This window comes from Myotis davidii, unplaced genomic scaffold (assembly GCF_000327345.1).
Source record: "Myotis davidii unplaced genomic scaffold, ASM32734v1 scaffold424, whole genome shotgun sequence".
Lineage (NCBI taxonomy): Eukaryota > Metazoa > Chordata > Mammalia > Chiroptera > Vespertilionidae > Myotis > Myotis davidii.
Window position 1 is genome coordinate 1297341 of NW_006295827.1, and position 12589 is coordinate 1309929.

Here is a 12589-nt window from a genome sequence, read left to right on the forward strand (position 1 = left end):
AGGTCAATGGCGGGAAAAGGAGGACATCTTTACTAATTTCAACAATAAAGATAAATGTTAAAAATATTATGAATATTCATAGCAGTATTATTCCTAATAGCCAAAAACTGGGAACAACCCAAATATCCATCAACTGATGAATGAATAAGTAAGCTATGCCATATTCACAAAACAAAATATTTAGCCATAAAAAGGAATGAAGTATTCATATGTACTACATATGGATGAACATAGAAAACATTGTTAAGTGAAAGAAGTCAGACACAAAGGCCACATGTTGTAGATTTCATTTATGTCAAAGGTCCAGAATAGGTAAATTTATAGAGACAGAAAGTATTTCAATGGTTGCCCAAGCAATTGGGAGTGACTGCTAAGACATTCAAATATTCTGGAAATAGTGGCAATAGTTGCAAAACATAGTGAATATACTGAAAGCCACATAGTGGTATATTTTATGTTATGTGAATTATATCTCAGTTAAAACAAAGGATAGTACACAAAAGCTATGGGGTGTGTCAAGAATTATAATAATCATAAATCTGAGTGCCCTTAACCCCTCAAACAAATTTCAAGGCAAAAAAGGCGGAGGGACAAAAAGCCAGTGGCTTGGAATATGGCCAGGTAGGACCCCGCTCAACAGTAGCTAACCAAATGCTACTGGGAAAGGGGCGAGGAAGAGAGAGCAAAGACTTCCAGGCTTTGATGAAGAGATAACTGAGAAAAAGGTGAAGCTCTTCAATGAGACAGGAAGTAAATGATGAGAAACAGTTTTCTGAGACTGATAGGAAGATGGTGAGCCATTGGACCCAGTGAGCACAGGGTTTCAGAGGGACCCTGAGCCGCCGCCTAGGAAACGGAGGATACAGGTGTGGAGCTTGGGGGAGAGGCTGAGTTGCTCTGGGCTGGGGGGATGGATTTGAGGATCATCAGAACATAGACAGTGGAGGAACTATCCAGTGTCCCAATGCTGACACATTCCCTGAACCTACCTTCTTCTCCTTCTCCTCCTCCCGCTCATCTTCCTCCTCCTCCTCTTTTTTTTCTGAAAAAGTCTTTTATCTTGAATGGATGTGATAACATATGGAAGTGAGGCGCTATTGTTTCCACCTGCACCAGTGCTGACCAGTCTGAAAACAGACCATTCCACCTTCATTAAAATGATGTTCCCAGAGCCTTTTTAATAAAAAGGGAAATGTGCTTCAATGTTCAGGGGGAAAATGAGAACATTATAGGATCGTAACTTTGTCAAATGTGCATTACAAAGAGGGTGCGAACACGGACAAATGAGCAGTTGCCGCTAGCTAGTCTCACAGTATTTGGTGTGTGGTTTTTTTTCAATTAGATGAGCTTTTTGATACATTCAAATTTTCCTACAAAGAGCATGTATTACTTTTAAGATCAGAAACATGGGAAGGCTGAGGAAAATGTCTTAATCAAACTCAAAACAGAAGGTAAGCAGGGATAAGAAATATTAATGCTAGACAATGTAAATGCAAGGCAAGGAAAAAAAGGTATTTTTGAAGATAAAGGGAACATTACATAATGGTAACAACCACCACTAACAATGAAGCCATGCAGATACAAATCTATGTTGCCAAAGAAACGGACAAGATACAGAAATCAAACATTATTAAAAACACGGGAAGGAACAGTCATTGTAGAAGGTGATGTTAAAACACCGTTATCAAAGAGACGTAAGAAGAAAAACTCAGAGTCTATCTAAATACACATAATTGATGTCTGGCAGGAATTCAATTCCGTGATTACAGTGTGGGGGTCTTTTCAAGTGTATATAGAACATTTACAAAACTCAATAATACTAGTCACAAGAAAAACCTCAATAAAGAAAAAAATGTTAAATTTCTCTTCCCATTAAAGAGAAAGTACAGGGGTTCCTTCCCTTCCCAGCCAGGGGAAAAAAAAGAGAGAGAAAAATGGCATTAATGTAGTCCACTCCTGGTCCTGTCGGCCAGGGGTAGGGACTATCCGGGCCACAGGCAGAATAAAGCCTGCGGTTCTGCCAAGGCATTAGGGCCGAGTTCATTAAATTTTTGACCAAATATAGCAGGCTAATACATTTTAAGTTGATAATTTTGCATGACCCTGGAATCCTATATAATCGAGAGCTAATATGCAAATGATTGTCACGCCTACTGCACCCTCCCACCCAGCGGTGCTTGACAGGGGACCTGAGACTGTGCCTCCCCCACCCACCCTGTGGGGCTTGACGGTGGTGGGGTCAGCCAGCTCTGGGTCTCGCGCGATTTCGATGTGCATGCAGGTGGGCAGGGACTTGATTCTGGGTCCTGTGGCGCGCCCCAGACTCTGACAGGAAGGAGATTTTTATATACATTTTACTAATTTTCTTTCATCTCTGACAATTCTATCATAGAGAAAGGGCAAATAGCAATATTAAAATATTTCCTCTAATTAATTTTCTTTTTAATTAATGTGCATGCATTTCGTGTACCGGGCCACTAGTGATATTATAAATATCCATATGGCTGTTGGCAGAAAAAAAGGTTTCCCACCCCTGCCTTAGGTACTGGGGAGGACAGGGGAAGATGAATGGGAGTTAAGGTTATGGTCAGAATGGACCAAATCCTCTTCCTGCTTGTTCTCACCCACTGACCATCTTCATGAAACCTGAAGTGTGAACCACTGGAATGGTACTTAACTCAGTGGTTTTCCAAGTGTGGTCCCTGCACCAGGGGAATGACCCAGGAGTCTGTAAGGAATGCAAATCCCTTTGCCCCACCCCTAAACTCCTGAAACTGAACATCCTTCAGGGTGGGGCTCCAGAAGGTTCCCAGGAGAAAGCATCTGATGCTAAGGGTGTATAGACACCCTGGCTCCCTCAGCCCTGGAGCGGGTTAATTCTGAGCGGTGGCTTTTACACTGGCTCCAGAGTCCCCCTGAGATGAAGCTCCTGTCACCCACAGTAACAATCCGCATGACACCCCCTTTGAGGGTGCCTTCCCTCCCCAGTCTTACTTCCCTGGTCCCCTCTCCACCTCCCAAATAAGCTAATGCATTCAACTCTGTCTCAGGGTCTGTGTCTGGAGGAACCTCCTACGCTAAGGCATCTACTGGAGACCCCATTCCCTCCTCTGTGGCTGGGCTCTGCAGAGATTTTTGTGGGAGAAGGAGTCCCATTGGCAGTGAGTCCTCACCCGTTCTCAGTTTCTTCTCTTCTCTGGGTTTGCCAGCTCTTCTGAGTGGCACTTCCAGCCACCCCGCCGCTAGCCCCTTAACCACGGGTCAGCAACCAGCCAGGCCTGTGGGACAAAGTCCTGCCCAGAACTTGGAGTGAGGATGTGCAGGTCACGGCAGTATCACGGGCTCCAGTAGGGTACAGGGTGTCACAGCAGTACAGAGCAGGGACTTAGGATGTCAGCAAAGTCTCGGAGGGTGTGACATACATGGGAGACCTGGGGAAGGAGTGGGACCTAGCCAGGAGTGAGGAGGGTGGGTAGTAGCAGAGACTCCCTGCCGGGGCCTGAAAGTCCTGCTGCAGCAAGAGGTCTGCCTGGGCGCACAGAGCGGCTGCAGAGGTACGCTGTGAGCCAGCCAGGCAGGGCTCTGCCAGATGACTTAGAGGCTTCAAGAAACTGCAAGCCTCCTTCTCTCAACAAGACTCTTAATGTCAGTTTTTTAAAAATATATTTTTATTGATTTCAGAGAGGAAGGGAGAGGGAAATAGAAACATCAATGATGAGAGAGAATCATTGACTGGTTGCCTCCTGCACACCCCCTACTGGGGATCCAGCCCACAACCCAGGCATGTGCCCTAATCAGGAATCAAACCAAGATCTCCTGGTTCATAGGTCGGGGCTCAATGTTAGTTTTAAAAGAATCTATAGATAATGAAATGGCCAGAGGTCAGGAAAGAAAAATAGGGATGTGAAAAATTCAGCAAATGACCCATCTGTCTTCCAAATCTAGAGGACACCCCACCAAAGAGTAGTGCCCTGAGGGCACACTGCTATAATGCCGGTTCAGAAGGGGCAGGGGTACTTCAGCCCTTGAGCCAATCAAATGTGATAGGGTCACCCGGAGCACCCCAAGATAATCAGGTTTCAAACAGAGCCTGTGGCTCGTCCTGCCTCTCCTGACCAGGAGCTCATAGGATGACCCGTCTGTACTCAGTATGCTGAGAGCAAAGTGTTCAGCTGCCCCTTAATACTACAGTTGCTCAGAAGATAAGCCTCCTGGCTGGCTTTCTGTCTGTCACCTGCTGTGGGTTCTCTCCCTGCAGTGAGCACAGTGGATTCTGCAGGCTTTGTGCCAACACAAAGGCACAGTTAGCCAAACCAACCCCCAACCACCTCAACACCAGGTTCTCATCTCCAAGGACCTCAAAGAACTTTTGCTGCTGCTGTCCAGTATTTGCTTGTTTTATGTTTGTAAACTAAGCCACCATTCCCAACAGAGCTCAACTCCAAAAGGCCCGCAAACTCTGCTCATTTCTATCCATGGTCATTGTGGGCACAGTGGCCCAGAGGGAAATTCTGAGGTGGGAGGACTTCCCATCACAGGACAGAATTTTCCTTGGTGTGTGGAGGAATTCAGCCCTTCGAATTATTAATTCCTTTATTAATATGAAGAGGGGAAATTAAGGTTAGTCTAGATCAGAGGTGGGCAAACTTTTTGACTCGAGGGCCACAATGAGTTCTTAAACTGGACCGGAGGGCCAGAACAAAAGCATGGATGGAGTGTTTGTGTGAACTAATATAAATTCAAAGTAAACATCATTACATAAAAGGGTACGGTCTTTTTTTTCAATAGTTTTATTCATTTCAAACGGGCCGGCCCACGGGCCGTAGTTTGCCCACGGCTTGTCAAGATACATCACCAGTCACTTACTCTCAGAGCCCTAGAGGACTCGTGGACTAGTGAACCAGTGTTTCCCTGGATTTTCTCCTCCAAACTTCCCCCATTCCCTGGATACGCCCCAGGAACAGAAGATAGAGACACTTGGGCTGGTACTGGAATGAAGGGGCATTTCCCTGCTGAGATTGTGAGTTTGCATCTATCTCTCTAAGAAACCCCCGGGCCAGTCACCCCATACCTTCGTCGCTGTTGTCATCCACCAAGATGATCTCCTTCAGCAGGTGTGTCGGCGTGTGGTTGACAGCGCTGTGGACCGACCGCAGGATCACCGACAGGGCCTCGTTCACGAAGATAAAAATGATGGAGATCTGGGGCAGCTCCTTGGAGTACTTCAGCTCCTTACACCTGGGGAGGAGAGCAGGGAGAGCCACGTCAGGAAGGAGGGACACACGTGCTGTGCTGGGCACAGTAAGGACATCCGCCCAATCCTCGTACACATCCTCGCGAGGCGTGAACCATTGGTTCCCTGTACCAATTGGTTCTCTTGGTTAAGAACTGAGAATAGAACCTAAGGAGGAGGGGGTTAAGGGATCCAGCCTCATTTATCCCAAATTCACCACCCTGTACGAATGGGAAGCACCAGTCTTGGGCACACATCTGCCAGACTACAGGCTACTGTGCCCACATGTACCCCCTGGTTTCATCAGTGCCCACCTGTCCAACTGTCCACTCCAGGCACCTGCACTTCCTTGTCTGGGGCTCACCTGTTATGATGCCACCTAAGCAGTTACCCACCCCCAGCAGCTCTCATCCAGAGACTGCTGGGGGCTGATGCATAAACACCCAACTTCCTCAGCTCTGGAGCAGGTTGACTCTGCAGGGTGGGTTTTACACTGGCTCCCAGGGTCCTCCTGAGATGAAGTTCCTGTCACACACAGTAACAATCTGCATGACACCCGCTTTGGGGATGCCCTCCCTTCCCAGTCCTATATCCCCAGTCCCCTCCCTACTTCCCAAATAGACTAATGCACTCACCTCTTTGTCTCAGGGTCAGTGTCTGGGGAACCCATACTAAGAGATCTACAGGAGACCCCTGCTCTCATGGAGCTTACACTCTAGGAGACATAAAACACACATGCAAATAATCATAATCAAGGAAGCGGGTCCTCAAGGAAGCCTGTGTAGGTAGGAGTATGCTGCCTGACACACCCCATCTCTTCTTCCTAAAACCTCCGTGAGGACAGGAAGTGGCACCACCTGCCTCAGAGGTCCTCCCTCTAATGACCTAGCCAATCCCCCATCCCAAAGACAGGGCGCAAGGGGAGAGTCTTTTTCATCCAGGCTGGACTCGGGTGCAGAGAGCTGGTGACATTAGAGATGGCGGAATGCCCAGAGAACGTGCTCTGCGTGGCTCAGTCCCAGGAGCACCCACACACCGGGCATTTGGCTCCACGCTTAGTCTGAGCCACACTGGAAATACCAAGAAGGAACAACGTGGACTGGAATCCAGATCTCGCATTCCCCTTCCCCCTGTAGAGCACAAAGTGTGAGAGCAAAACACACACAACGAGAGGAAGGAATGGAGTTAGCGAAGCAGGAAGATGGAGCAAGAAATGTGGCGGTTTTTTATGCTGAACAGCTTGGCCTGTGTCGGGCCATATTAATCATGTAGGCAATTTTCGGGAGAAAATAAAGTTTTGTTGCAATATACATTTGTGTCTCCTGGAAGAGACCGTCCAGAGATGCATTGATCATGCAGCCTCATTTTTACCACATCGCTGTAAATTCACCTCTGGGGCTGCCAGGGAGATTAGAATGGATATTGACGGGCTCTTGGGCAGTCTGCGGGAATCATCTCATTTACTGTGTGGTGATCCGAGAGAGGAGGGCACCGGGAAGGTCCCTCAGAGCCCCCTGGCAGCCGTCCTGAGCCGGGCAGGCTGTCAGCTGCTCTTCCTCAGCCCATTACTCACCGCCCATACATGTGAGCACACACACCTTCCTCACCCACCTACTCTGAGCACTCATTCCTGGGGCTGGTTTCTTTGCTCTTTTGTTTTCAACAGCTTCTGGCCCTTGAAATTAAGAAGCAAAAAGGCCAGAGTGCACTGTACCAGCACCATCTTCTGCACCCACAGACCATGGGATCGCACTGTAGTCAAGCCTGAGTTGGGAGTCAGGCCTCTTGGCCAGAGCAGACAGTGCCCCCTGGTGAAGTGAGAAACATGGGGGCCTCAGGGGAACGGGAGGAGTACAAGGAGGTATGGGAAGGGGGCTGATCCTTGCCTCTTCATGAGTCAAGGTGGCCATTCAGTAAATCCTGCAGGATTTTCAGAAGCGAGAAGTGCTCTGCCACACATTGGACACGTTGCCCTGGGCACATAGCTCATGTTTCTTCATCTTTAAACTGTCAGAAAAATCCTCACCATAGCTAGCTCTGCGTGGATCAAGGGAGACCAGCCTTTGAGAGTCCTGTGAAAATTTGGTGTAACATCTAATGAAAAGACTCAGTCTGTCTGGTTGGCCCCTCCATCCTCCCTTCTGCTCCTCTGTTCCATCTTACACATTCCTAATCACCACTGGCCAAGCTTCCAGAGTTTCCACTCAACCAGGCTGTTTCTGCAGAACCTACCCAGGACTCTCCTTCCCAACAAGCCCAGGTCTCTAACCTGACCCGGCTTACAACGATTCACCTCTCCTGTGCAGACATCCTCAGGGTCTCACCACAGGCAGAAAATAGGAATACAGTCATTCTTAAGAAAATCAGCATTATTTTTGTTGGTCTTTCAACTCCAGGGTGATAGACTTTGCCTTAAAAAAAAAATCTCTCTCTAACCTGGCTTACTGCCTGATACATGGAAGATGTATGAAATATGGTGGGGAGATGGGCAACTAAAGTTTTAATCATTCTCTATAAGAGTGGTTCTCAACCTTCCTAATGCCGCGACCCTTTAATACAGTTCCTCATGTTGTGATGACCCCCAATTTCATTGTTACAAATTGAACATAATTAAAGCATAGTGATTAATCACAAAAACAATATGTAGCTATATATGTGTTTTCCGATGGTCTTAGGCGACCCCTGTGAAAGGGTCATTCGACCCTCAAAGGGGTCGTGACCCACAGGTTGAGAACCGCTGCTCTATTAGGAGTAGCACTGACAGATATATATGTTACTGCCAATCAGATGTCCAATGCTAGACAGGACAGAAGATGAGAGCGGGAGGAAGATGAAGGGTGGATGATACAAAGAAAGAGACTCTCAGCCACAGAAATACTAGAGGTTGCACAGCAGAAGAGAATATACAGAGCTCCTGCACCTAGGAGGGCCTGATGACCCTCGGGCAGTAGATCTGGTACCGCATACCCTGCAGACCAAGGCTGACATGACAGAAGCCCCTCCCCTCATTCCCAAGTTCCTGCAGAGCTGAGGGGGAAGGTGCTCAGAGCCACAGAGATGCACATGTGCTCTCTGGGTGACCCCAGGGGTGGCCAGCGCCAAGTAGACTGGGCAGGTCAACCTGGGGAAGGCAGCAGGCAGCTCAGCTTGGCTTCTAGCCCCATCTCTACACAATGGAACATACAGAACATACAGAATCGGACGTTTCCCACTGCAAAATCCAGGAACATAAGAGTAACCTGGGAGTGTGTGAGGATAAAAGAACAGGTCCCAGGTTGAAAGACACACAGGGAGTAAGGAGAGGATGACACACAGCAGAAACAACAAAATACCTCAAAATCTATAGCAGGTATGCGTGTGCGTTGTGCGTGTGTGCGTGTGTGCGTGTGTGTGTGTGTGTGTACGCATGTTGTACACTTCCTCTAGCAAAACAGACTCAGGTCTGGGTCCCAGAAATCACAAATTTCCTTTCAATAACTAGTCAGCACAAAGATGATCTGGGTCATCAGTCAGTGCTCCAGGCAGGAAGGGGCTGCAGAGGAATTCAAGACCAGGCTCCGCTCCTCAAAGCCTCACGAGGAAGATTCTTGTGAAGCTGTTCTTGTAGAAAAAAGAAAGCAATCAACTAACCAAATGAGGTCTCTTAGACGCCTCACATCTGTCCGCCTGACTGCCTGTCCGGCTGTCCATATGCCTGAGATGCTTCCTTGTAACTCACCTCAGTGACCCCTGTTTCCCCCTTCCTCATTCCCAATCACCCCGAAGCCCTTGGCATTGACTTCACTTAATGCCAAAAGTGCCGCCGCTTATTTCACTGATGGTGAGTAAGGAGAGGAGAGTCGGGAGACCCAACCTCCACTAGGAACCCCACCAGAGAGAATCACAGTTGAACTGATAGAAGGTCAGGGGCCAAGGCCTCCAGCAAGGAAGAAATCAAAGCCCAAAGAGTTGGCCTCACCTTCTCATAAGCAGACCCCTGTCCATGATCACCTTTTAAGGAAACAACTTATATGACCCAATGTGTTACAGATTAGAGGTATCAAGATGCACTGTGGCCCAGTCTGCTATCTGGAATCGAAAAGATGATCCCAAATACCCCCATTGGTGTAAAAAAAAATTAGATGCAATGTAGTCCAGGAGACCCAGGAGATTATAGATAATGATGATGATAATAACCAACATACACACAGCAACCTACATGCCTGAAACTGCTGGGAGCTCCTATGTCCTGTACTGCCTCATTTAACACTCACAGTAAGCAGTATTTCACAGATGAGGAAACTGGGGCCCAGAGAGGTGAAGTAATTTCCCCTAACTCACACAGCAGCCTGCAACAAGAATGCTAAGATGTGAACTTCATCATCTGAATTTTAGACTCTTCCAATGCTCTTGCCAGACCAAAGAAAAATGTGGTAACTGCAGCAGACACCTCCCACAAAATTTCTAGCCCAGCCTCTTCCTAGCTGGGACCTTGGCTAAGTTGTTCAGTCGACGTGAGCCTCAGCTCCCTTATCCTGCCCTAAAAGCCCTGACCAGGAGACAGCCAGCCCTCTGTGGACAGTGGCACCGTGCCTATAGCCTGCTGAGGGCCAAAAGAGTACAGACCAGGAAAATTCCATTCAAGTGGGATTTGGGTGAGCAGAAGGCAGTCCCCAAAACCCGGGATTAATAAGGCCGGTGGGAACGTGGGCACAGATCCTAGTATTCTGGCTATGAATTTTGGCAGGTACCACCTTGGATGGTGCCCCAGGGTGTTATCAGAAGCCTCTAAACTGAAGGACCCCAGGGTCAGAGAGCCCCAGGACCGTTGGGGCTGGATGTGGAGGGTGCACCTGTGTGTGTTCTCTGGATGGCTGGGTGGGGCTGGTTCACGGCAGGTGCGCACAGGCCTGGACTCAGGCTCCAGTTCTGTTCCTGCTTCCATTCCTGCCCATCAGTCCCCCAGGTCCCATCTAAAGTGAGGGCTCCCCTAGGCCTGCCTGGTATCTCCACGTCACTTGGCTCACATGGCCCATCACTGTGGGGCTAATGTGCAGAGTATCTGGCTCCTGGGTGCAATTAATTCCCGTCAGTTTCTGCCCACCAGCTGCCCCACCCCAGTGAAGGGACCACTCACCGAGCACCGCCTAAGCGCTAACCTGCTTTCAGTAAGTGGGAGTCCTGGGTTTTGACAGCTGAAGCACACCCAGGACTCTAACGAGGCCGTTTGTAATGCAACGCAGTGGACGCTAAGTGCCCGATGGCTGTACCTCCACCGGAGTGATGGATGAGCTGAGTGGGACCAGGAGGGCAGGGAAGATGAGCTGTGAGCTGGATTTGAAAGATGGATCAATGGATCAAACTTGCACAGTCAAGAACAGAGGGAGGGGCGGGCAATTAGAGCTCTTCTAAGCACACAGAGGCACTAGGGTCCCCTTATTTTTCTCTTCCAGGGCCTTCCAGAAGAAATCTGTCTAAGTTTGTTTAGAGATGGAGCAGTAAAGAGCCTGATGTTGGAACCTCAGACTCACATCAAGCTCTGCAAAGTCCTACGAGACTGATCTTCATTTTCAAAATGCTTCACAGACAGACATAAGGTCATAAAGACCCACACATAAAGATTCCACAGCTCACGACGCCTGTGCTCTCAGGGCCCAGCCTCTCACCAGGCGCCGAAAGGCAACATGGACTGGAAATAAGAGGGAGGAACGTTCAGGGTGTCTACAAAGAATAGGCAGTTCGAGTCAGAAAACACTGCCTGGCCTCCCCAAGGGCAGCCATGCTCTAATGAGAAAACTATTAATAATTGTGACAGACATGGGGGGACACATGTTCACCACCACTCCTCCCACTGCTGTGGCAAACATGGGAGGCGAAGACTCCTTCTGAAAGGGCCTCACCATCATCACCACCTCCAGACAACATCACACCCACTTCAAAGTGGATGGTCCCGGTCCCTGAGTGTCTACCTTGTAAACTCTGAATGAGCTTTCTCTACGATAGCAATCCTGGAATGTCCCTCTGTTCCACCTCCCCTGCACTTCCAGAACTGGCACACCTGTTCCCTAGCCAATGGCCACGCTCTTAGCTGACCTCTGAACTCAGCCTTGAAGGAAGCAGGGTCAGGAGGTCAGAGCTTACCCCACATCTGTGCTGTGGACTCCGCAGCCTCCTCCCACCTCAGGGCCTTGCTTTGCCCACACTCTCTTGCCTCTATCTTCCCTCTCCATCTTCCCTCTCCCTCCACTGTTTGTCCAGGAGGGAACTCAAGTCTCTCCCAACTAAATAAAAGAAGTCCCTTTCCCATGGCCTTAATCACAATCTCCACTTGGGTGTCTCCCCAGCCTCCCAAATTCAGTATGCCTAACACTGACATCTGCCCCCTCTGTATCTTCCTGTCTTCATTCAAGGGCATCCCCCTTTCTCTTCAGGAGTCATATTAAAATCATGATCCAGTCAATGTATCTTAATAGCTCAACACATCCATAACTCACCAGATCCTGGAGATTCTGCCACCTTGAGGATATCTTATGACACTCAGCCCATTGCCCCCATCTCTACTGCCTTAGGTCCCCTCATCAATTCCCTACTGCGTGACACCCAAAGGTGTAACTGGTCCCTTGCCTCCAGTCTGCCCCTTGGCAGCTAAGCCCCATTCTAACCACCGTGTTGCCCCAGGAAGGAGCTTCCTGAAACGCAAATGTGCTCATGTCACTCCTCACACTACCTCTTTGCCGCTCCATAAGGTGTGGAATTTGGCTCAGATTCCTTTGCCTGGCACCCATGTTGAGCCCAAGCTTATCTCTCCAACCTCATCTCTACACCACCTTCCTCCAGCCACCATACCCTGTATTCCCCAGAACTGGGAATGCTGCCTCCCAGTCATACACTTCCCTCTCTGCCTGAAGGGCCCTTCCTTCTGCCTGACACACCCTCCTCCCTCCAGCCCCAGCTCCAGGCACCTCCCCAAAGCCCAAGCTGGGAGTCTAGCCCCTCTCTCGGTTACTTTCCCTCAGCACATGGCCATCTGGGCCCTCTTCCCGCTGTCCTCTCCCACTGCAGGGCAGCTATTTTCTTCTTCTTTCCCCAGCTCACTTCCAGGCAGATAAATGGTTAGGGAACGAACGAATGAAAACCCTTCTATCTTCCCCATGTATTCCCTTTGCGCTTCTTGTGATCAAAGGCATCACTTATCTCCTCCCTCAATTATGACACCGATGATGGTATCTCAACACTTAAAAGATACCATCCTGAACACAGCTGCCTGCTGTCTCCCTGGATTTACTAATCAGTCCTCAGATTCTGAAAGCTGCTTGGGTCAAGTGCATTAACCAGCTCAACACTCCTTTCCCCCCCTTCCTCCGCATCAAGCCTTTC

The 12589-nt window shown here is 48.9% G+C and overlaps 1 protein-coding gene across 1 annotated transcript in view; it reads right to left on the bottom strand.

Annotated features, from left to right (window-relative positions):
* WBSCR17 (Williams-Beuren syndrome chromosome region 17) overlaps nucleotides 1–12589 on the bottom strand; it is a 420861-nt gene that overhangs the window by 215820 nt on the left and 192452 nt on the right. Inside the window, exon 3 of the mRNA XM_006770853.2 lies at nucleotides 5072–5238. Within this exon, the coding sequence (XP_006770916.1) occupies nucleotides 5072–5238 (167 nt within the window). The remainder of the gene's footprint in view (nucleotides 1–5071; nucleotides 5239–12589) is intronic.